This window comes from Lonchura striata, chromosome 3 (genome assembly GCF_050655825.1).
Source record: "Lonchura striata isolate lonStrDom1 chromosome 3, ASM5065582v1, whole genome shotgun sequence".
Taxonomy (NCBI): domain Eukaryota; kingdom Metazoa; phylum Chordata; class Aves; order Passeriformes; family Estrildidae; genus Lonchura; species Lonchura striata.
Genome location: NC_140705.1, coordinates 35,237,146 through 35,261,116, shown reverse-complemented (window position 1 = coordinate 35,261,116; position 23,971 = coordinate 35,237,146). Strand labels below are relative to the sequence as shown.

General features: G+C 48.9%; 3 protein-coding genes across 3 annotated transcripts; all 3 read left to right on the top strand.

The window, feature by feature from the left end:
* The first annotated feature begins 14,762 nt into the window (after positions 1 to 14,762).
* Positions 14,763 to 16,005, top strand: LOC144246088 (inositol 1,4,5-trisphosphate receptor-interacting protein-like 1). The gene has a single exon (XM_085574810.1). The coding sequence runs from the start codon at positions 14,778 to 14,780 to the stop codon at positions 15,870 to 15,872; it is 1,095 nt and encodes a 364-aa protein (XP_085430936.1). The 5' UTR covers positions 14,763 to 14,777; the 3' UTR covers positions 15,873 to 16,005.
* Positions 16,006 to 18,130: 2,125 nt separating this feature from the next.
* On the top strand, positions 18,131 to 19,358 carry LOC146767854 (inositol 1,4,5-trisphosphate receptor-interacting protein-like 1). The gene has a single exon (XM_085577289.1). It carries the CDS (start codon positions 18,131 to 18,133, stop codon positions 19,223 to 19,225), a length of 1,095 nt encoding a protein of 364 aa, XP_085433415.1. The 3' UTR covers positions 19,226 to 19,358.
* A 2,127-nt stretch (positions 19,359 to 21,485) lies between these two features.
* Positions 21,486 to 22,580, top strand: LOC144246089 (inositol 1,4,5-trisphosphate receptor-interacting protein-like 1). The gene has a single exon (XM_077782523.2). The coding sequence runs from the start codon at positions 21,486 to 21,488 to the stop codon at positions 22,578 to 22,580; it is 1,095 nt and encodes a 364-aa protein (XP_077638649.2).
* The last annotated feature ends 1,391 nt before the right edge of the window (positions 22,581 to 23,971 follow it).

Here is a 23,971-nt window from a genome sequence, read left to right as displayed (position 1 = left end):
CAGCATGAGGGAAAGCACTGCACTGCAGCTCCTTGTGTGCCACCACAGGCAGCTCTCGTGGACTCATTCCCTGCAGTGGAGGTGCAGAAATCATTCCCAGACATCTTAGTGCTGCTGTTTGGTGATGTAAATCAGGACTGGAGATGTAAATCAGAGCTGTCGCTCTGCCACGGCGGCAGGGCTGTGCTCGCAGCTGGAGGTGTGCCCCGGCACCGAGCGAGTCCCATCCTTGCTGCTCCACCCGGGCGGCCGCAGCACTCCCGGGGACCTGCCAGCAGTTCTGCTAACAGTGTGCAGCTTCTTCTGTGGCTGCTGCTAGATAATTTCTGCTGTACATACACCTGTCTCTGACTCCTGCAAGAATGGAAATTAGTTTATTTCCCAGAACAGACGCCAGAGAATTATAATTAGCAAGTGACTATGGGGTCACTTGCTCCGTATGACTTAATTTAGTCAATTATTGTCTACGCTGTATCCAGCAATTACTTAATAAAAATACTCTATTTATTGAAAAGGCTTTGTTCTATGATTTTTATTTTTTTTTTTTCAGTCCTAAGATCTGATGCCCTTCCTCAGTTTGAGCTCAGTGGCTGCCCTTATGGTAGTGATCACCATGTCCTGACTAGCCTCTTCCCTTGCTGCCTGATGAGGGATAAAGCATCCCACTCTTGTTCTTGCATTTCCTCCTGCAGACTGCTGCCCTGGGCAGCTGGAAGAGATGGACAGGAGCAGCCTAAGGTGGGAAAAGGCTGCTTGAGGAAACCAGCTCCCCACCACATGTGAGGGAGTGGAGCTAAAACCAGGAGCTTTGCAGCTGGGGACCAGTAATAGTGCAGCAGGCTCATGCAAGAAGTGTTGCCTCCAGTTTCAAACAAGTAGGGCTAATTTGAGTATGATTATATGTATTCATATGCTTTATTTGTTTTCAAAGTGCCTGTGAGACCCTGCTTTATGTTGTGTGCTAAAGGGTACTACCTCTGTCATCTTGTGGAGGGTCAAATGTCCCTGTGTGCCTCAATGACCTGTCTAGTTAGCACAGGTGACACAACCCACAGCCAGCACAACACGAAGTAATAAAATTGCTCACAGCCTGTCCTAGTTTCCATACCCACATTCCACAAGCTCAGGTTTCTCCCAAACACTGTGACATTCTCAGTAGTCTCCAGGGGTTCTGCTCCTGCCAGAAATGACCCCCACTTCCACTTGAAAGGCTAAAACCTTATCACAACCAAAATTTCCCAGAGCTTGTTGGGTGCCATAAATCCCTGCTTACTTTACTCAGGTGGGTGGTAATACTGCTTTTAACACCTTTAGTACTATAAGGAGTGCAAGCAAAGGGCTCTGAGCAACTTATTCCAGTTCAAGATGTCAAATTGAAGGCGGGTTGGGCTAGGTGACCTTTAAAGGTCCTTTCCAAACCAAATTATTCTATTTCTTCACTCAATTTCATATAAGCAAAAAATATGAGCCATTCCAAACCCTACTCTTATTTCTGGCCTTCAGATTAGATGGAAATTTGTGCCCTATATTTAAGATGCAGTGTTGAATTTCTGCCTTTACTATCAGAATAGTCCTGTCAGCTAAAGCATCTCTTGGCATACTACAGCAATTATACATTTATCAGCCAAATCTGATATTTTTTCTCTCAACTGGAAACAGTTGAGAGAAAAAATAGATTTTGCTTGGGAGCTTCAGAGTATTTTAAATAGTTGGGCAATTCCCTAGAATATACAGATGAGCAATTACCACCTTTAAATCATGCACTGTATGTTTCTGCTCCCATGAATAATGTATGTGCCAGCCAGCCAGCATTATAAAATAAAATGGTGCTACATCATAATCTCCTCCAGGTGACCTAAAGATACTGGGATCCTTGACAGAAGGGGGAGAACATAGCACAACCCTCACTCTGCCCATCACCAGGAAGCATTCATAGCAAGGGGAGAGCTCTGCCATCTAATGTCAGATTCTGCAGTGAAGAGGTCTGAGCTGGTACCACTAGCTGGACACTGCCTTTTATAATCACTGAAAATAAGCAATTTCAGGGTGCAATTTCTATGGTCAGTTTAATGTTTTCTTTATGATGACATGGTGCAATGAATCTTATCTACTCACTCTGAAAATGTGTTTTGAGAGAAGGCTCTGAGGAAAGGGCTTACCCTTCTTTTCCAGACCTTTTTTCCCTCTAAATTGCTTGCTTTCCTTTCTTTCCTCACTGACTTCAGGGAAATATCTTTGAACCAGTGGGTTAGGATTTGATTCTTTCCAACAGGTGAGATCTGCCCTGTAGGGACCATGCAGACGAAGCTGTCAGCCACACAGGCTGTTTATCAGCCCTTTGTCCTATACTTCGCACCTTTACTATTTCCCATAGATTGTTTTAAGCAAACAGAAAAATGTAATTTCCTGAGGAATTAAATGGCTTTCCAGTCAGTAAACACACAGCTCACAGAACCCAGGTCTTTTGTTGACCTGCCACACCCAATGCACATGGGTGTGGAGCAGATCCTCAGCTGGTGTAAAGGGAATTGGTGACATAGATATCCCCACTTTGTGATCTGCACAGACATCCTCATAGCACAGATGTCCCCATTCTGTGGTCTGCATGGATATGCCATGGTTTGCATGGGTATCCCCATGTCCTGACCTGCATGGATGTCCCCATATCATGATCTGACAGCATTTCAGTCCCTCGGCAACAGCAGGTTAGCAAGTCCTGCACATCAGGGTGATTTGGCATTGAGAACTCTTGCTGATGTGAAATTCAAATCCTCAAGCAAACAACTAACTTTTGCTTGTGGAAAAGGGACAAATGGATTTCTAGAGAACAATATTCACTGACATTTGTATCATTCAGAGAGCTATCATTTCCTGATGTAATTGCAGTAACAAGGAAAGGAAAAACATCTTTTTCTTGGGAGAGAATCAGAGAACCCAATTAAGGAAAATGCTGTCTGTCGTGGTTTGACATGGAAGTGAATTTTCTCAGGAAATGGGGTCAAATCAATCAGTGGTCAGGTCTGGATATTGGCACCTGGAGTGACCACTGAAGGCATGGACACACCTCTGAGAACTCAGGGGGTTAAAAGCAAGACCTCCCAGGAGAATGGTCTTTGGTTCCAGCCACAGGAGAGAGCAGACCTCCTCTACTCAACCACGGGCTGGGCAGGGGAGGGGAGCCACGTGGCCTGGGGAGGTAGGCCAGGGGGTGAAGGGTCTGGAACCGAGTCAGCTCCTGCGGACAGAAGGGTGGAGGAAGTCTGAGATGTCTTTGTTCCCCCCAGCCCAGAGGGAAAGAGATAGAGAGCCTGAAGGCACCTGGAAGTTTGCCAGCAGAGGAGGAGAAGAGGGGGAAGGTGCTCAGTGTGGGAGTTGGAGTCCTGGGCTGAGATTTCAGCCATCCGGGGAGTCGGGACTTTTAACACTTTCCTGGGAAATGAAAGCTTTGTGAAATATTACTCCTCCTTGATTTGACAGAGAAGAGAGACAGTTTAGGATTTGAGATATTAGGAAAAGAAGGTTGGGGGGCTTTTGGCTGGACTTTTCTTGTTAGCCATAGACTGAACCAAATTCTCCTGCAACAGATACTGCATCTTAGGCGGATGCATGGTGAGCCAAGAGACCTGCTTCAGCAACTACCAGCACAGGAATGGAGTGGACAGAGAAAAGCTGAGGAGGGTGTGATGATGTTGTCTGTCTTCAGGAAGATGAAGATCTCTGTTTGCACCCTCAGCCCCAGGGGAGGAGGAAGATGGGGGGGACTGCAGTCCCAAAATGAGAAACTGAACTGTTGTTTCTTTTGGTTCTTGGCAAAGCATCCTTAAAAAGGAGCCTTAAAAAGCACCCTTAAAGGAGCCCTATGAGCAGTCTGTCCATGCACAGTGGTGAGAGCACTGTGACATGGAGAGGGCAGTGTCACACTGGCAGGATTTCTCTGGGTGGTGCCGTGAGTGACATGGAAACACAAGAGGTGGCAATTGTGTTTCCTGGGGGGTCTACGGTGCAAGAAAGGCTCCCTTGATGAACTGAGCATTGATTATCTGAAGCGTGATGACTTGATTGAGAGTCCAAGTTGTGTCTCATTGTGTTTTGTTGGAGTTTGGGTGGGGGGAAGAGAAATGTTTTGGAAGATTTTCATTGCGGATTTAGTGTGTGTCTTTTATCACAGTAGTAGCTTAATAAAGTTCTTTCTCCTTTATTTCTAAGTTGAGCCTGCTCTGCTCTGTTCCTGATCACATCTCACAACACTTATTTGGGAAGGTGTATTTTCATGGGGATGCTGGCATTGCGCCAGCATCAAACCATGACACTGTCATAAAGGAAGTAATTTTCAATCAAGTAGCCAATCATGCCAAAATGGAAATAAAAGTGTTTAAATGACAGAATAATTAGAGCTGTAATAATTATAGGCTATAGTAGAAATTCTGAAATGTTAAAACATATGAAAAACTCAATTTGTAACAGATTAACATAGTGCTGCACATCAGGTTAGACTAAAAAATAACTTTTCCTGTTCAAACAATGGGTTGTTTTTGAACAGAAGGGAAAGTGTAGGTAACATGAAAAGTCAGGATTTTGGTACAGTCTGAAAGAAGTACTGGTAAAAAAAAAATCTTAAGATGCAAATATTGTCCTTTTGAAAACAGTGCCAAAGGGGTACCAAAGAGGAGGAAAAGGGTCTGGATACTCAAATCCTACAGAAATTCCATTATCTCTGATGCCAGAAATCAGATTTACAAGGACATGTTTGCACTTATCAAACTTCCTTGCTGACTCCCTCTGGAAACTCCAAGCTCCTAATTTTCTAATAAAGCACACAAGGGAGTTTGCACAAGCCTTCTGCAAGTTGAAGACTCCCTCACAACTTTCATGTTCTTCAGTCTTCCTACTGCTCTTTCTTTGTCTCATTAACTTGTATTTCCCCATTGCAGACAGCCTCTCCAAGGACCCCAGACTGGGCAGAAGCTGGGGTAGAAGGTGAAGCACATTGAGTAAATTCACTCTGAAGAAACCAACCATGGCACACATTGGTTTGTGGAGCCTCAGGTGCTCCACAAAACTGATGTAAGCACAAAGGTGAGTGTGCATCATCAGACATCCCTTCTGAAAGAAAAAACCAAGATACAGCCACCACCTCCCACACACACACCTGGTGACCTTCCTGGTCATATTTTAAATTATTGACACAACTGATCAGGAAAAAGGTCAAAATCAATCTCAGGCAAACACAGTAACAAAGTTAATCTCATGCAAAAGTCAAGATTTTCAATTAATGTGTGTGTGTTTGTGTGTTTGTTTGTTTGTTTGTGTAAGTTATCTACTTTTATATCATTTACCCAGTTAAAACAGTGCCATTTCCTGCATCTTCCATTTCTGAACATAATCCACACAATCCACCACAGGAGCGTAACTGTTCAAGGCTTGACCAGTTGATACTATTGACATAAAACCCCACTGCTGCCCTTAGCAGGGCTGTCCTGCACTGCTCATTCAGCCCATTTGCCATGGATTGATGCCATTTTGTGAGTGGAGGTGCTGCCACAGGATACCTCAGTGTGGCTCTGTCTGTGTTTGTCTTCTCAAACAACTCCTCCCTCTAAATTTAGAGCACTGCCAGCCTGCCTTATCAGCTAGACACATAAAAGCTGGGATCAGTTTAATTAACATTCACACAACCGTGCTGCAGAGAGTCCCCAAAGTGATGGGAATCACATGCAGACAGCAAACACACAGATATAAGAGGGAGTTCACTCCTCTTTTTTCTCAGTGTTGGCAGGGTGGTTCTTGCAGCCCCTGTGCCTCATGCACCCCTGATCCCACTCTGGGTTTGGGGTTGTCAGCATCGTGGTGCTTCTCCAGCCTCCCTCCCAGTGGCTGCAGGCAGGGACAGGGTCCAGTCCTGGGGGCCTCTGTGGTATGGGACCAGTCGCAGCAGTGATAGTGACACTGCAATCTTTGCGAGACAAGACAACCAAGAAGGAGATGAAGCATGAAGTATCAGCACTGAGGAAGACCCCAGATTTTAAGGAAATTATGTGTGCTGCCTCAGGGACAAGTTTGGGATGCAGATACAGTGTGTTGTCCGTAGGCAGGCTCATCCTCCTGCCTCAGAAGCTGCTGACATTGGCCAGCCTGCCCTTTTCCTTGGGGCTGCAGCATCCTACCAGGGTTAATAGCCAGGCTGATGGATGCATACAGGCAGGGACAGTGCTTTGCTTCACTTCAGCTCAGGTAGCCCACAGCCCATCCCAAGGCATGATGTGGGTTTGGAGTGATGCTATTTGGTGAAAGCGAAAGTGTCAGGCTGGCTGTCCAGAAGGAGAAAAGAGGAAAGGGTCACCCTACTGCTGTTACTCCCTGCAGCTGATGTCTCCTGCAATAGGGATTGTATCTACGTTTGATGTTGGGATTTGTGAAGTAATCTCGTAATTCTGAATTGCCAAAGAGAAAGTGTTCAGCTATTTCTGTGTAGTAAGGATTTTACACTAATAGCATGGCATTAGGCAATATGACACATGGGTAAAATTATTTTCACTGTTTCATGTGCTCAGTCCAATTTTAAAACCACAATCAACCAAACAGAATGACACAGAGGGGCAAAAATGAATTAAAAAATTAATTCAGAGGGAGCACTTACACCAGGATTAGTGATTTAATTCAATGCAAGAATTACTGTAGGCATGCATAATTCAGAGTCAACTGTGTACTTCAACTCAGAAAGGAAAAAAGAAATTCCAATGCTTGTAGTATGACAAACTGTAGTGAGATGTTCTTAACTTTTGCACTTGAAGTATCGGTACTACTTGAATTTCTTCTGAGACTGGGAGCCAAATGAAGGGCAGGATCTGTGATTTTCAAGATTTCAGAACAGCTCAATGGCCACCAGTGTTATGAACCTGGTTTTCACCAGTGATTTCCATGGATGCAGTGAGTAACTCACAGAGAGAGCTGGGAATGGTATCAGTGGTGCTTTCAATGTGGGCAGTGAGGACTTTGTGAGGTCATCTGGGAGAGACATTATGGGCTGGCAGCAGTCCACAGAATCAACTACTTTAGAAACCACTGATGTAATTTGTAGCATAAATAGGTTTTTTCTGCAGCCTTGTAACCTTTCAGAAAATAAATAACACTTCATTTTATGGATACACCTTACAAATCTTTCCATCAGGCACATGTATTTGGGTTATACAAGATAGGCAGTAATAGCCCTTAAGGGAGCCATCACAACATTAAGTGACTTTTGACACCAAGAGAAGTTTTTATGCCAAAAATAGGAGGTTAAAGTAAGTAAATATTCATCATATCAAACATAAATTGATCCTTAACCTATGAATATTTACTAGTAGCTGCTAAGAGAGTACCAGCTAAGCTATTAGACACAGTAGAGTAAGTGCATGTCAGGAAGGGATGGAAACTTTTCCTCCAATTTTAGTAATCCCTTGAACTCAAAGATTGTGTTTGGAGAGTTGTGTATTGAAGTTACCACCAGTTCCAAATGTGACACCACCATGTCAGCACTAGGGTTTTAATCTATACTGCCAGGCTCTCTGTACTTTTGGATCTAGAAATTCTCTTTTCTCTCTGCTCCTGATACACAAACAGAGGGAGGGAATTTTTTTAATACCAATTACAAAGGAAAATATCATTGTTTAACAGCTTGCCTGAAAGTTCTTTGCAAAAACCAAAAGATCTCTCAAGATCAGGGGAATTTTTATGTCGTTTAGAATTTTATGTAGAATAAAGTAAATAAAGGCTCTGAAGGGAAATGCTGCTAATCTACTTAAAACTGCACAGTTTTACTAAGTGCAGGACCTTTAGTATTTTCTTCCTCTATTTCTGTTTAGTTATTGAGTTAATTTTTAAAAACTGTGAAAGCAGAGGCTGTAGGAAATTTGAAAACAGTTTCATTCTGAAATAATAATAAAAAAAAAATAGCTGTTAATATCTAGCTCTGGTGAAGAACTTCAGAGGCAAGACTTAAATTTCATTGCTTCATTCCCAGAGGAGTCTTAAATCCTTCCTCTTTGTTTTGGTTGTCTGACTTGAGTAAGTACAAGGCTGCTTGTTGGGAAGGATGGATAAATATAATTATTCACAATAGTACAGCCAGGATTAAAACAATCCTCCCTACTGGCTGGACAATACCCTTACCTACAGATAAGTCCAAAAGTCAAATGGACTGTTCCATCTCAACCCCCGAAATGTATAGTTCATCCCACACCTGTAACCCAACCCTGAGACATCAAGTGTCTGTGACCCCATTGGCCCAAGTCTTGTTCCAGCCTACCTTGAAGCCCCCTGATAAAGGGTCTCCGAGGGGCCAGATGCCCTCTTGGAACTTCCCCTCCTCTTGGATCTTCCCCCCTCTTAGGACTTCCACCCTCTCCCAGAGCATCCTCTTGTCTCTCCCCTCCCCCATCCCCTCAAGCCTTGCCATGTGCTGCATCTGGCAGCTCGAAGCAGGACCTCTTCTCCATCCCTAATAAACCTTATATCCCAAGAGCAGCCTTCAGAGATCTCTCGTCTCCATTCATCTAAACCATTCAGGAGCACAGCGCTCCCTACAGCTGCTCAGTCTTCTTATGGAACATGGTTAAAGGAAGAAAACAGAAATCTCCTGGCACCTTTCCTGGGAATGAGATTGGCTTTAGACAGCAGTGGTTCAAGTACCCATTTCCACCTACCAATAAAATGCCTTCAGCACAAGAGGCTGGGTGAACACAGGATCTCCTGGACAAGGGCTGTGGGAGTCATGAGCATGTGGACAAGGACACACAGTGGGGAACCCAGGGCTTTTCATCAAATTCACTTTATGCTACCTTTGAATATAAAAATAGAAGTATTTCAGGATATGAAGTGCCACACTTTGGTGCTCCCAAAACTACATACAACTTGTTGGTAATTTGATTTCTATCAGTCTTTCTCCTATTTGGTGAATTACATTTCTCTTACACCCAGTGTCACACTTTGAAGTAGAGCAGTGGCTTTATATCTAAAAAAATAGTTATGGTCATGAATGAACTTTCTATCATTTCTTCACCTGGGCCACAGTGACACATGTGATCCAGCCAGGCCAGCTCCATTAACAGCCCCAGCAGCAGCACCTTGCTTCATTCCTTCTAGCCCAAAATACTCCTTAGAGGCCATGGAGCAAGGAGCATGCATGAAGATGAAGGTGCTCTCCTCAGCCCTCATCCAGACTCAGGTCTGATGGGGAGCTCAATTTTAAGAGGAACCTTTGCATGGCAGAAAATGTCTCCAGAGTAAAAATAGCAGTTGCTTCCACAAATATAAATCCATTGCAACTTAGACTGCAAGCTGTTGCTCTAAAATGCAGATACATTTTCCAGGACTTGAAAGCAAAAATTCACCTGCTTTTCTTCTCTGTACTAAATTATTTGTAGGAAATCTAATGTGAGCTCTTGGGTTCTCTCCACATGACGCCACACTGGGTGTGGGAACACACCAGGCAAACACAAGTCCCAAGACTTTAGATAACATGTAGGTGCAGTTGATATTGTTTACATACTTTTGTGAATCAGATTTCACAGGTGATTTTCTTGGACAATTTTTGGGGGAAAAAATACCCCAATGACATTTTGACTCACACTAATCACAATAGGTTTTTCTGGTGATCAAAATCTCTGGTCTGGCTGGTGCAGGTGCTGTTTCGGTCCCCCGTAACAAAATTCAAAAGGAAGTCCTTGAGACTTACTTTCTTGCCACTTAAAGAAATATCACGCTGTAATTGTCCTTTTGGCGTTTTGCCTGGAAAATGGGATTTCTCCTCTCTTCAAAGGTTTGCCAGTCCCTAGGTTTGTAGGAAGGAAAGCTGCTAAGTGGAACCCCCAGACTCCACCACAGGAATAAGTTTTGTAGCCCACTGAGGGGTATATCCCCTCCTTTTAATTTTGTCTTGTCAAATGACTTCTCACAAGTAGAACAGCTATAAATTACTATTCTGGTATTTTTCAAAAAGAAATTTAAAAAAAGAATATGCAAACTTCAACCCTTTTAATGCCTTCTTTAATAAGTACTGAATGTTCTCAGCACTTCAGGGGAAGCAAAAGGAGTGGTATATGCAGCCTATTTTTAGACTATCAAATGTTACTTCCATTGCATCCACTAAGGTATTACCAATTTCTGGATGGGAGAACAGCCATTGAACTAATTTGATTTCTCAAAGCCTTTCTAAAATTCAGTAGTTGTCTTCAGCCATTTGAATTTTCACCACTCATGATTAGTCTGTCTGTGCTGAATCTTCCTATCATTTCAGCCAAGCTGCCACTGCTACACAGTGTAAATGCCTTGCAACCCACAGCAGAGAAGGCTCTGATGTGGTGGCAGCTGCATAAATCACCTTCATTTCCCAGCCTATCCTGGAGAGGGTAACTGCTCCTCTCACATTCATCCTTTCTGTTTCATAGGAGGAGGTTACAGGATTACAGGCAATGTTTTCAAAACCCAGTTTCAAGTACTGGCAGGCACACATTGCGAAACATGGTCCAGTTGATATTCAGCACAAAATTTCCTACCGTCTGTTCTAAAAGAAATTGGTCTGCCATGGGTAGAAAGGAAGTTCTTTGTCAGGTTAATACATGATTAATTGTAAGAAGCCAGAGATTAACTATTAAAAACTAGGTTTCTGGCAGAGTGCATGAGGTTCTCTACTGGGACCATTCAATGCATGCTTTACATACCTGCACCAGCCTTTTTTGTATGGGTGTTGACACAGTTCAAAGTGCTGATGGAAAAGGAGTAGCAATATGTGCTACACAGCCTGAAGATAATAAAAAATAAATCAAGATAGTCTAATCTAAAACTGTCTGCAAGAATTGTCACCAGAACACTAAATAAGTGGGCAATAAGCTTGCAGGTGAAATTGAGTGCAAATAAAAGCATAGTCAAATTCAAGAAGAAAATTAGCTTTACTGCACCATCCCCATCCACAGCCTCTGAATTACCCCTTATGAGCCAGAGAAGAGCTCTTGATATCAATGTGACTATTTGTTTGGAAATGTCACTCAGTGCTCAGAGAAAGACAGGTAAACTGTGAGACGTGGTCAGCAGGATGACTGCTGCAAGATGACTGTTGGTATATCTGGATTTAATATATTTTATTAGTGTAGGTAGAAGCAGTAGATGAGTGTTTAGGATGCAGTGTTCAGCCTTTTCTGCATCTCAGGGAGAGAGAAGGAAATGGGAAAAATTATTATACTACCTTATAAAAGCATCTAAAAGCATCTCCAATATTGCCTGCAGTGTCAGTCATCACAGCTTAAAAATATGATACATTTGAAAACTACAGAGATAAGGTATATGGAAAACCTTCTTTTGAGAGCAGAAAAATATAGTTTTAGATTCTTCATCAAGCAGAGAAGGGATCAGACATGGGACTCTGCACAGACAAGAACCAGTGCTACAGTGATAGGGAGAAGTAATAGGGAAAAACAACTGATTTTCATCACAATATAAGGACTGTGAACATCTAATATGATTACTGGGCAGTAGGTCTAAAAACATACAAATGGAAGTGCTTGTTAATGCAATATTTAACTGAATTGTGGAAATCTTTGGAACAATTTAGCACTATTACGTGAGAGAGGGAATCCAGAGCACATAAAATTGTAGGCATATGGGACGATCAGAAGTGTAGGTATCACATTTAAAAGTGAGTGGCTAGAAGAGGGAGCAAACACCAAAATGCCTTGTGTGCACAGGATATTTAGCAAACTGATGAAAAAATTTATCCTGTGAAAGCCCTTGGTGAAGAAAAAGAAAGGATGTTCTTTCAATTAGCTGTATGGCTGCAAGGAGTTAAAACTGACTCTGATATGCTATAAAGCTTAGCAAATCTTCCAACTAAGTTATGGACTATTTTAAAATCTCAAATTTTCTACATTTTTAAGTTCTTTGCTCTGTCGTGAGCCAGTCAGTAATTGCTAGTTTTAGACACAAAACTCCATAATCCATGGACTAATCATAAACAAGCACATATCCCCAGACACCTTTGCCTTGTTTCTCTCACTGATGCAGTTACATTTCTGACTCCTCTGATCCGTATATCTTAGCAGCCTCTGACTTAGCCACAGAATAACTTATTCTTGTGATACTGGTTCTTTGTCGGCTCCAGCTCAGGCTTCTTTTGCAGAGTTATGTCCTGCACAAGTCTGTTTTTTCCAACACTTTTTGCCACATGAGTAGCCGATAAGAGTTTGTGACAGGCAGACCAAGCATGGTGGCTCAAGGACACCTCAAATACACATTTAAGGAGTTTTGCTCTCAGAATTATGTCAGCCTGAGGATTAAAGAAATTGCACGTTCAGCTGACAGAGACATACCAGGAGATGGCCTTGGAGAGACACAGAAATCTTCTTCATGGCAGTTTGCCAGGAGATCTTTTGTCATTCCTCTAAACACCATAAACTCCTCCGGGAAAACAACTCATTCACCAGCATGAAATGTGCAAAAGGGCATTTGCCACTCGAATTTAGTCATTGGACTGAGGTCTCCTCTGGCTGCAGCTCAAGGCAAAGGGTATATGTGGCAGAGAGGAGAGGTCATGGGAGCTAAAGAGAGCTCAGCAGGGGCAGAGATCAAAGAGTAGGAGTTACCCAAGCTGGTCACAGAGTGATCAGCTGCACAGAGTAAATGGGTCCTTGGCAGTCCTTTCCTCCCCAACAACTCTGGAGCAGCTTTTAACTACACACAGCACTGGGTAGAGCAGAGCCTGTGCATGGGACCTCAGCTTGATGCAGTGTTGAAGGGAAATATAGTGCTTCTTCCACTCCTTCACCCCAGCTGCTCTTGCACTTGATAATGACAGGCTATTTGTCCAAGCTGCAGAGATGATGTTTCATGCAGCACTTGCCAAATTAATCATTATGACATCCCAGAGAAATTTTCTTTTTCCACATAATTCAAATAACAGCAGTCCTGGGAGCAACATTTTACTCAGACCAAAGCTCAAGAGCTCTGCAAGAAAGACACTACAGAGCTGTGCCTGCATCAGGTGACGGTTGCTCATCAAGGGGCATAAGCTGCTGCAAAACCCACGAGGTCCCTGGCAGCTGCCTGTCCCCATGTCCCCTGTACTCCTTAGTAGCCTGAACCAGGGTTAGTTGGGTATTTTACAAATGTCTCTGTATTTGGGCCATGGAAGGACTTATGTTCACTCTGGAGACAGTGAAGGTCCTGCTCATCGCAGACACTCTACAGGGCTTTGGCAACGCAGAAATGCATTTGTTGCACATGCAGAACACTGTGCTCTGCTGGAAATGGGAGTTGCCTGCTGGAAATCACCCCCGGGGCCGCCCCTTTCCGCAGCTGCTCCTCAGCCCTGGGAAGTGTCTCCAGGGAATCAATGTCCTCTCAAAGTGGCACGGTGGGAACAGAGATCCTGCCATGCTGAAGCCCCGTGTCACCTCCTGGACATTCGCCACTACACGCCCAAGGGTGTCACTTAGATCCCAGGCGCGACCCCAAAAGCACAGATGTCAGCAGCGAGGCAACCACTTCTATCTCACAGCAGGAGATTTCCAGGAACAAAGCATTCATGAGTGCTGTCACTCAATGTCAGATTGAAAAGGCTTTGGGGGCTTCTGCCTGTTTTGCCAAGGGAACCCCCAGAGTGTCCATTACGACCAGTGGGTCTGCTCTTTGCGCGTGTCAGGTCTTTGGTTGCCAGGGGCCATTAGGAGTCCCAGAGCCGAGGTAGAGCTGGAGGTTGGCGCTGGTCTGGCGTGGCCGGGACGCACTGTGGCACCTGTGACATCAGAGCCCCAGTGTCACAATGGGGGCAGCTGCCATCAGAAGCAGCAGGTAACACAGCCTCAGTACAGCCTCGGCGAGCGGCGAGCATGCACGCAGACAGGAGGCTGTGCTGAACGCGGAACCAGGGCCTCGGCAGCAGCGCGAGTAGCCAGGGAGCAGCTTCTCAGAGGGCATCCAGCAGCCAGTCCCTGGCAGGAGTGCCTCTGCCCAGAGCCTTGGTGCCAGCGCTGGGGCAGAGGCACAGGTCTGGCAGCCTGCCAGTTGCCTGGCCGCCTCTTTCTTGCTTTCAGAAACCCGGGGCTCCTGTCCCCACTTGCCCTAGCAGTAGCTCCCTCTCATCCCCACTGAAGCCCTGCTCACTGCCCGAGACCATGCTTGCCATTCCGCTCCTTCTCTTGCTTGTGCCAGGCCTCATCCTGTACCCGCAGCAGGCCGGGGATGGGCTGGATGAGGCCGCACTGGAGCGCATGCAGCAGCGTGCTGAGTACCTGAACCAGCAGATGACTCGGCTGGTTCAGGAGCTGGAGCAGATGGAGCAGGAGCAGAGCGGTGGGGCCTGGGGAGTCCTGCTCGGATGGCACTTCTGGGCTCTGGCTGGAATCGCTGTCCTTCATTTGGCCCTGCGGTTTGCACTTGTGAAAATGGGACACGATCCAGACAACGGTGGCCACAAGGAGAGGTCCAGCACCAACCTGTTGGAGGAGGAAGAAGGAGGAGGCAACGTGGTTGCAAAGGAAGGAACAGAAAGCAGCGTTGCTGCAAATGCGGAAGACGACAAGAAGGGGCGAAATGAAGAAGGCAGTAACAGCGATGCAAAGGCAGAAAGCAGTGCTGGAAAGGAAGCAAAAGACGGCCACAACACTGCAGAGGAAGAATTGAACCAAGATGAAAAGGCGGGGGAAGCCAATGTGGCCGGAAATGCAGAAGGCAATCAGGAGAAGGCAAACGGAAAAGATGATGACCACAATGCCAAAAGGAAGCTTGGAAGCTGTCTGGAGGAGCGCATGCAGTTGCCTGTTCCGGATCTGGAGAAAGGCTGCCAGCTGATAACGGACCTGATGGACAAACTGACCCACATCTTTGGACAAGGCTTGTCCAACGGTTTCTACCCGGTGCCGCAACAAGCTGTTGGGGTGGGCAGCGCCTTTGAAGGCTGGAGTCCCGGGCATGCACAAGATGTTGTGTACCGTGTGCTTGTACCCCTGAGCCCCCCTCCAGGACATGCCTTCCACCTGGAGCTGGACACTGCAGGGATGCTCCAGAGGAACTTCTGTGTCCGTGTGGAGCTGCTGTGCACCTGCACGAGGGAGAGGCTGGGGGAGGACATGCTGTGTTTCCTCCACCACCCCGAGGAGGAGCTGAGAAGGAGACAGGAGCCCAGCCTCCTGCACACCCTCTGCACCGGCTCCTATCTAGATGCGGAGAAGACTGTCCACTGGTTCTATGGATTTGTGAGAGTAGCCTGGCTGCTCTTGCCTCAATCCCGCCACTGGCGTTTAACATGGCAGCCCTGCAGCCGCTCCTGTAAATTTCAGCTGAGCAAAGACAAGGAGAGCTTCACGGCTGAGATGATCTTTGCAGTGCGCCAAGGAGACTCCGATATCTTTGTGTGCAGCCAGCCTGCAGAAGTAGGCATCCCAAGCACAACATGGCCGGAGACTTACGCCGTGGCGGAGGCAAACTTCTTCAGGCACATTTCCAGGCAGGCCCCCCAGGACAGCTGTCACTGCAAGTGCCTGCAGCTCCTCACGGGCTTCCTGATGGGTGTAGGTTTTTCCAGCTACGCCCTGAAGACTGTGGTGATGCACCTCCTGAACACCGAACCCCTGACGCGGTGGCGCAGGAGGGATTTCGGGCACCGACTGATGGACATCCTGAAGTACCTGCGCTGCTCGCTGGACACAAAACAGCTTCACCACTTTGTCCTTGGCAATGCGAGCTTCCCGGTGGAGATCAGCTTGCCCTCCGGCTTCCGGGTGGCTGAAGCACCCAACCTCTTTGAGCACCTGGCCAGCAGTCCAAATGCCCACAGGAAGGCCGTGCAGGAGTACAATTGCCTGCTGGATCGGCTCAAACAACTGCCGATCCACGGCCATTGAAAGAGATCCTGATGCACAGAGCTGTGCTTGTGGGGCCTCTTGACAGACCCTGTATATATTAACCTCCCATAGTTAGTGCATTTCCAGTATATATTGGTACCCTGTAATTAGTGCTTTTACGCTATTTATTAATACCCCATAAGTACTGCGTTTAAGATATGGAGATATATCGTAGGACACTCTAGTTCGTGAATTTCCACTATATTTATAGGAACACTCTACTTAGTGCTTTTGTATTTACATTGATAGGTCTAGTTAGTGCATTCAGAAACCTCAACCTGTTTTGGATTTGTTTCAATAAACTGGTCTATTCCAGAAGCTGGATTGTGCAAGCTCTTCTCGAACTCGGGCAGACCTAGAGCATTTGTAAATTCTGCTAGTTGTGAATTTGTGGCTGGCAGGGAGCAGACACTGTTAATAGCAAGGCTTTTTTAACTGACGTGTACAATTCTCAGTCTGCCTTGCTCCTCTCAATGGTCTCCCTGGTGCAGCGGACACTGAAGACCACGGTGGCTACAAAGATGATTTTTGCCCTGTGTTGCCCTTGCACTCTCTGTCCATGCTGGCCGTTGCACACGGGCTCTGAAACTCCCTGGCAGCTCTGCCTGGGCAGGGACCAAGCAAGAGGCACCACTGCTGTGCCTCCTTGTGTTCACTGCAGAGACAGTGAAGGTCCTGCTCATCGCAGACACTCTGCGGGGCTTTGGCAACGCAGAAATGCATTTGTTGCACATGCAGAACACTGTGCTCTGCTGGAAATGGGAGTTGCCTGCTGGAAATCACCCCCGGGGCCGCCCCTTTCCGCAGGTGCTCCTCAGGCCTGGGAAGTGTCTCCAGGGAATCAATGTCCTCTCAAAGTGGCACGGTGGGAACAGAGATCCTGCCATGCTGAAGCCCCGTGTCACCTCCTGGACATTCGCCACTACACGCCCAAGGGTGTCACTTAGATCCCAGGCACGACCCCAAAAGAACAGATGTCAGCAGCGAGGCAACCACTTCTATCTCACAGCAGGAGATTTCCAGGAACAAAGCATTCATGAGTGTTGTCACTCAATGTCAGATTGAAAAGGCTTTGGGGGCTTCTGCCTGTTTTGCCAAGGGAACCCCCAGAGTGTCCATTACGACCAGTAGGTCTGCTCTTTGCGCGTGTCAGGTCTTTGGTTGCCAGGGGCCATTAGGAGTCCCAGAGCCGAGGTAGAGCTGGAGGTTGGCGCTGGTCTGGCGTGGCCGGGACACACTGTGGCACCTGTGACATCAGAGCCCCAGTGTCACAATGGGGGCGGCTGCCGTCAGAAGCAGCAGGTAACACAGCCTCTGTACAGCCTCGGCGAGCGGCGAGCGTGCACGCAGACAGGAGGCTGTGCTGAACGCGGAACCAGGGCCTCGGCAGCAGCGCGAGTAGCCAGGGAGCAGCTTCTCAGAGGGCATCCAGCAGCCAGTCCCTGGCAGGAGTGCCTCTGCCCAGAGCCTTGGTGCCATTGCTGGGGCAGAGGCACAGGTCTGGCAGCCTGCCAGTTGCCTGGCCGCCTCTTTCTTGCTTTCAGAAACCCGGGGCTCCTGTCCCCACTTGCCCTAGCAGTAGCTCCCTCTCATCCCCACTGAAGCCCTGCTCACTGCCCGAGACCATGCTTGCCATTCCGCTCCTTCTCTTGCTTGTGCCAGGCCTCATCCTGTACCCGCAGCAGGCCGGGGATGGGCTGGATGAGGCCGCACTGGAGCGCATGCAGCAGCGTGCTGAGTACCTGAACCAGCAGACGACTCGGCTGGTTCAGGAGCTGGAGCAGATGGAGCAGGAGCAGAGCGGTGGGGCCTGGGGAGTCCTGCTCGGGTGGCACTTCTGGGCTCTGGCTGGAATCGCCGTCCTTCACTTGGCCCTGCGGTTTGCACTTGTGAAAATGGGACACGATCCAGACAACGGTGGCCACAAGGAGAGGTCCAGCAGCAACTTGCTGGAGGAGGAAGAAGGAGGAGGCAACGTGGTTGCAAAGGAAGGAACAGAAAGCAGCGTTGCTGCAAATGCGGAAGACGACAAGAAGGGGCAAAATGAAGAAGGCAGTAACAGCGATGCAAAGGCAGAAAGCAGTGCTGGAAATGAAGCAAAAGACGGCCACAACACTGCAAAGGAAGAATTGAACCAAGATGAAAAGACGGGGGAAGCCAATGTGGCCGGAAATGCAGAAGGCAATCAGGAGAAGGCAAACGGAAAAGATGATGACCACAATGCCAAAAGGAAGTTTGGAAGCCGTCTAGAGGAGCGCATGCAGTTGCCTGTTCCGGATCTGGAGAAAGGCTGCCAGCTGATAACGGACCTGATGGACAAACTGGCCCACATCTTTGGACAAGGCTTGTCCAACAGTTTCTACCCGGTGCCGCAACAAGCTGTTGGGGTGGGCAGCGCCTTTGAAGGCTGGAGTCCCGGGCATGCACAAGATGTTGTGTACCGTGTGCTTGTACCCCTGAGCCCCCCTCCAGGACATGCCTTCCACCTGGAGCTGGACACTGCAGGGATGCTCCAGAGGAACTTCTGTGTCCGTGTGGAGCTGCTGTGCACCTGCACGAGGGAGAGGCTGGGGGAGGACATGCTGTGTTTCCTCCACCACCCCGAGGAGGAGCTGAGAAGGAGACAGGAGCCCAGCCTCCTGCACACCCTCTGCACCGGCTCCTATCTAGATGCGGAGAAGACTGTCCACTGGTTCTATGGATTTGTGAGAGTTGCCTGGCTCCTCTTGCCTCAATCCCGCCACTGGCGTTTAACATGGCAGCCCTGCAGCCGCTCCTGTAAATTTCAGCTGAGCAAAGACAAGGAAAGCTTCACGGCTGAGATGATCTTTGCAGTGCGCCAAGGAGACTCCGATATCTTTGTGTGCAGCCAGCCTGCAGAAGTAGGCATCCCAAGCACAACGTGGCCGGAGACTTACGCCGTGGCGGAGGCAAACTTCTTCAGGCACATTTCCAGGCAGGCCCCCCAGGACAGCTGTCACTGCAAGTGCCTGCAGCTCCTCACGGGCTTCCTGATGGGTGTAGGTTTTTCCAGCTACGCCCTGAAGACTGTGGTGATGCACCTCATGAACACCATACCCCTGACGCGGTGGCGCAGGAGGGATTTCGGGCAGCGACTGATGGACATCCTGAAGTACCTGCGCTGCTCGCTGGACACAAAACAGCTTCACCACTTTGTCCTTGGCAATGCGAGCTTCCCGGTGGAGATCAGCTTGCCCTCCGGCTTCCGGGTGGCTGAAGCACCCAACCTCTTTGAGCACCTGGCCAGCAGTCCAAATGCCCACAGGAAGGCCGTGCAGGAGTACAATTGCCTGCTGGATCGGCTCAAACAACTGCCGATCCACGGCCATTGAAAGAGATCCTGATGCACAGAGCTGTGCTTGTGGGGCCTCTTGACAGACCCTGTATATATTAACCTCCCATAGTTAGTGCATTTCCAGTATATATTGGTACCCTGTAATTAGTGCTTTTACGCTATTTATTAATACCCCATAAGTACTGCGTTTAAGATATGGAGATATATCGTAGGACACTCTAGTTCGTGAATTTCCACTATATTTATAGGAACACTCTACTTAGTGCTTTTGTATTTACATTGATAGGTCTAGTTAGTGCATTCAGAAACCTCAACCTGTTTTGGATTTGTTTCAATAAACTGGTCTATTCCAGAAGCTGGATTGTGCAAGCTCTTCTCGAACTCGGGCAGACCTAGAGCATTTGTAAATTCTGCTAGTTGTGAATTTGTGGCTGGCAGGGAGCAGACACTGTTAATAGCAAGGCTTTTTTAACTGACGTGTACAATTCTCAGTCTGCCTTGCTCCTCTCAATGGTCTCCCTGGTGCAGCGGACACTGAAGACCACGGTGGCTACAAAGATGATTTTTGCCCTGTGTTGCCCTTGCACTCTCTGTCCATGCTGGCCGTTGCACACGGGCTCTGAAACTCCCTGGCAGCTCTGCCTGGGCAGGGACCAAGCAAGAGGCACCACTGCTGTGCCTCCTTGTGTTCACTCTGGAGACAGTGAAGGTCCTGCTCATCGCAGACACTCTGCGGGGCTTTGGCAACGCAGAAATGCATTTGTTGCACATGCAGAACACTGTGCTCTGCTGGAAATGGGAGTTGCCTGCTGGAAATCACCCCCCCCGCACCGCCCCTTTCCGCAGGTGCTCCTCAGGCCTGGGAAGTGTCTCCAGGGAATCAATGTCCTCTCAAAGTGGCACGGTGGGAACAGAGATCCTGCCATGCTGAAGCCCCGTGTCACCTCCTGGACATTCGCCACTACACGCCCAAGGGTGTCACTTAGATCCCAGGCACGACCCCAAAAGAACAGATGTCAGCAGCGAGGCAACCACTTCTATCTCACAGCAGGAGATTTCCAGGAACAAAGCATTCATGAGTGTTGTCACTCAATGTCAGATTGAAAAGGCTTTGGGGGCTTCTGCCTGTTTTGCCAAGGGAACCCCCAGAGTGTCCATTACGACCAGTAGGTCTGCTCTTTGCGCGTGTCAGGTCTTTGGTTGCCAGGGGCCATTAGGAGTCCCAGAGCCGAGGTAGAGCTGGAGGTTGGCGCTGGTCTGGCGTGGCCGGGACACACTGTGGCACCTGTGACATCAGAGCCCCAGTGTCACAATGGGGGCGGCTGCCGTCAGAAGCAGCAGGTAACACAGCCTCTGTACAGCCTCGGCGAGCGGCGAGCGTGCACGCAGACAGGAGGCTGTGCTGAACGCGGAACCAGGGCCTCGGCAGCAGCGCGAGTAGCCAGGGAGCAGCTTCTCAGAGGGCATCCAGCAGCCAGTCCCTGGCAGGAGTGCCTCTGCCCAGAGCCTTGGTGCCATTGCTGGGGCAGAGGCACAGGTCTGGCAGCCTGCCAGTTGCCTGGCCGCCTCTTTCTTGCTTTCAGAAACCCGGGGCTCCTGTCCCCACTTGCCCTAGCAGTAGCTCCCTCTCATCCCCACTGAAGCCCTGCTCACTGCCCGAGACCATGCTTGCCATTCCGCTCCTTCTCTTGCTTGTGCCAGGCCTCATCCTGTACCCGCAGCAGGCCGGGGATGGGCTGGATGAGGCCGCACTGGAGCGCATGCAGCAGCGTGCTGAGTACCTGAACCAGCAGACGACTCGGCTGGTTCAGGAGCTGGAGCAGATGGAGCAGGAGCAGAGCGGTGGGGCCTGGGGAGTCCTGCTCGGGTGGCACTTCTGGGCTCTGGCTGGAATCGCCGTCCTTCACTTGGCCCTGCGGTTTGCACTTGTGAAAATGGGACACGATCCAGACAACGGTGGCCACAAGGAGAGGTCCAGCAGCAACTTGCTGGAGGAGGAAGAAGGAGGAGGCAACGTGGTTGCAAAGGAAGGAACAGAAAGCAGCGTTGCTGCAAATGCGGAAGACGACAAGAAGGGGCAAAATGAAGAAGGCAGTAACAGCGATGCAAAGGCAGAAAGCAGTGCTGGAAATGAAGCAAAAGACGGCCACAACACTGCAAAGGAAGAATTGAACCAAGATGAAAAGACGGGGGAAGCCAATGTGGCCGGAAATGCAGAAGGCAATCAGGAGAAGGCAAACGGAAAAGATGATGACCACAATGCCAAAAGGAAGTTTGGAAGCCGTCTAGAGGAGCGCATGCAGTTGCCTGTTCCGGATCTGGAGAAAGGCTGCCAGCTGATAACGGACCTGATGGACAAACTGGCCCACATCTTTGGACAAGGCTTGTCCAACAGTTTCTACCCGGTGCCGCAACAAGCTGTTGGGGTGGGCAGCGCCTTTGAAGGCTGGAGTCCCGGGCATGCACAAGATGTTGTGTACCGTGTGCTTGTACCCCTGAGCCCCCCTCCAGGACATGCCTTCCACCTGGAGCTGGACACTGCAGGGATGCTCCAGAGGAACTTCTGTGTCCGTGTGGAGCTGCTGTGCACCTGCACGAGGGAGAGGCTGGGGGAGGACATGCTGTGTTTCCTCCACCACCCCGAGGAGGAGCTGAGAAGGAGACAGGAGCCCAGCCTCCTGCACACCCTCTGCACCGGCTCCTATCTAGATGCGGAGAAGACTGTCCACTGGTTCTATGGATTTGTGAGAGTTGCCTGGCTCCTCTTGCCTCAATCCCGCCACTGGCGTTTAACATGGCAGCCCTGCAGCCGCTCCTGTAAATTTCAGCTGAGCAAAGACAAGGAAAGCTTCACGGCTGAGATGATCTTTGCAGTGCGCCAAGGAGACTCCGATATCTTTGTGTGCAGCCAGCCTGCAGAAGTAGGCATCCCAAGCACAACGTGGCCGGAGACTTACGCCGTGGCGGAGGCAAACTTCTTCAGGCACATTTCCAGGCAGGCCCCCCAGGACAGCTGTCACTGCAAGTGCCTGCAGCTCCTCACGGGCTTCCTGATGGGTGTAGGTTTTTCCAGCTACGCCCTGAAGACTGTGGTGATGCACCTCATGAACACCATACCCCTGACGCGGTGGCGCAGGAGGGATTTCGGGCAGCGACTGATGGACATCCTGAAGTACCTGCGCTGCTCGCTGGACACAAAACAGCTTCACCACTTTGTCCTTGGCAATGCGAGCTTCCCGGTGGAGATCAGCTTGCCCTCCGGCTTCCGGGTGGCTGAAGCACCCAACCTCTTTGAGCACCTGGCCAGCAGTCCAAATGCCCACAGGAAGGCCGTGCAGGAGTACAATTGCCTGCTGGATCGGCTCAAACAACTGCCGATCCACGGCCATTGAAAGAGATCCTGATGCACAGAGCTGTGCTTGTGGGGCCTCTTGACAGACCCTGTATATATTAACCTCCCGTAGTTAGTGCATTTCCAGTATATATTGGTACCCTGTAATTAGTGCTTTTACGCTATTTATTAATACCCCATAAGTACTGCGTTTAAGATATGGAGATATATCGTAGGACACTCTAGTTCGTGAATTTCCACTATATTTATAGGAACACTCTACTTAGTGCTTTTGTATTTACATTGATAGGTCTAGTTAGTGCATTCAGAAACCTCAACCTGTTTTGGATTTGTTTCAATAAACTGGTCTATTCCAGAAGCTGGATTGTGCAAGCTCTTCTCGAGCTCGGGCAGACCTAGAGCATTTGTAAATTCCGCTAGTTGTGAATTTGTGGCTGGCAGGGAGCAGACACTGTTAATAGCAAGGCTTTTTTAACTGACGCATACAATTCTCAGTCTGCCTTGCTCCTCTCAATGGTCTCCCTGGTGCAGCGGACACTGAAGACCACGGTGGTGCAAAGATGATTTTTGCCCTGTGTTGCCCTTGCACTCTCTGTCCATGCTGGCCGTTGCACACGGGCTCTGAAACTCCCTGGCAGCTCTGCCTGGGCAGGGACCAAGCAAGAGGCACCACTGCTGTGCCTCCTTGTGTTCACTCTGGAGACAGTGAAGGTCCTGCTCATCGCAGACACTCTGCGGGGCTTTGGCAACGCAGAAATGCATTTGTTGCACATGCAGAACACTGTGCTCTGCTGGAAATGGGAGTTGCCTGCTGGAAATCACCCCCCCCGCACCGCCCCTTTCCGCAGGTGCTCCTCAGGCCTGGGAAGTGTCTCCAGGGAATCAATGTCCTCTCAAAGTGGCACGGTGGGAACAGAGATCCTGCCATGCTGAAGCCCCGTGTCACCTCCTGGACATTCGCCACTACATGCCCAAGGGTGTCACTTAGATCCCAGGCGCGACCCCAAAAGCACAGATGTCAGCAGCGAGGCAACCACTTCTATCTCACAGCAGGAGATTTCCAGGAACAAAGCATTCATGAGTGCTGTCACTCAATGTCAGATTGAAAAGGCTTTGGGGGCTTCTGCCTGTTTTGCCAAGGGAACCCCCAGAGTGTCCATTACGACCAGTAGGTCTGCTCTTTGCGCGTGTCAGGTCTTTGGTTGCCAGGGGCCATTAGGAGTCCCAGAGCCGAGGTAGAGCTGGAGGTTGGCGCTGGTCTGGCGTGGCCGGGACGCACTGTGGCACCTGTGACATCAGAGCCCCAGTGTCACAATGGGGGCAGCTGCCGTCAGAAGCAGCAGGTAACACAGCCTCAGTACAGCCTCGGCAAGCGGCGAGCGTGCACGCAGACAGGAGGCTGTGCTGAACGCGGAACCAGGGCCTCGGCAG

Coding starts and splice junctions, on each gene's coding strand:
- LOC146767854 (XM_085577289.1), top strand. CDS start 18,131: ATGCAGTTGCCTGTTCCGGATCTGGAGAAAGGCTGCCAGCTGATAACG.
- LOC144246089 (XM_077782523.2), top strand. CDS start 21,486: ATGCAGTTGCCTGTTCCGGATCTGGAGAAAGGCTGCCAGCTGATAACG.
- LOC144246088 (XM_085574810.1), top strand. CDS start 14,778: ATGCAGTTGCCTGTTCCGGATCTGGAGAAAGGCTGCCAGCTGATAACG.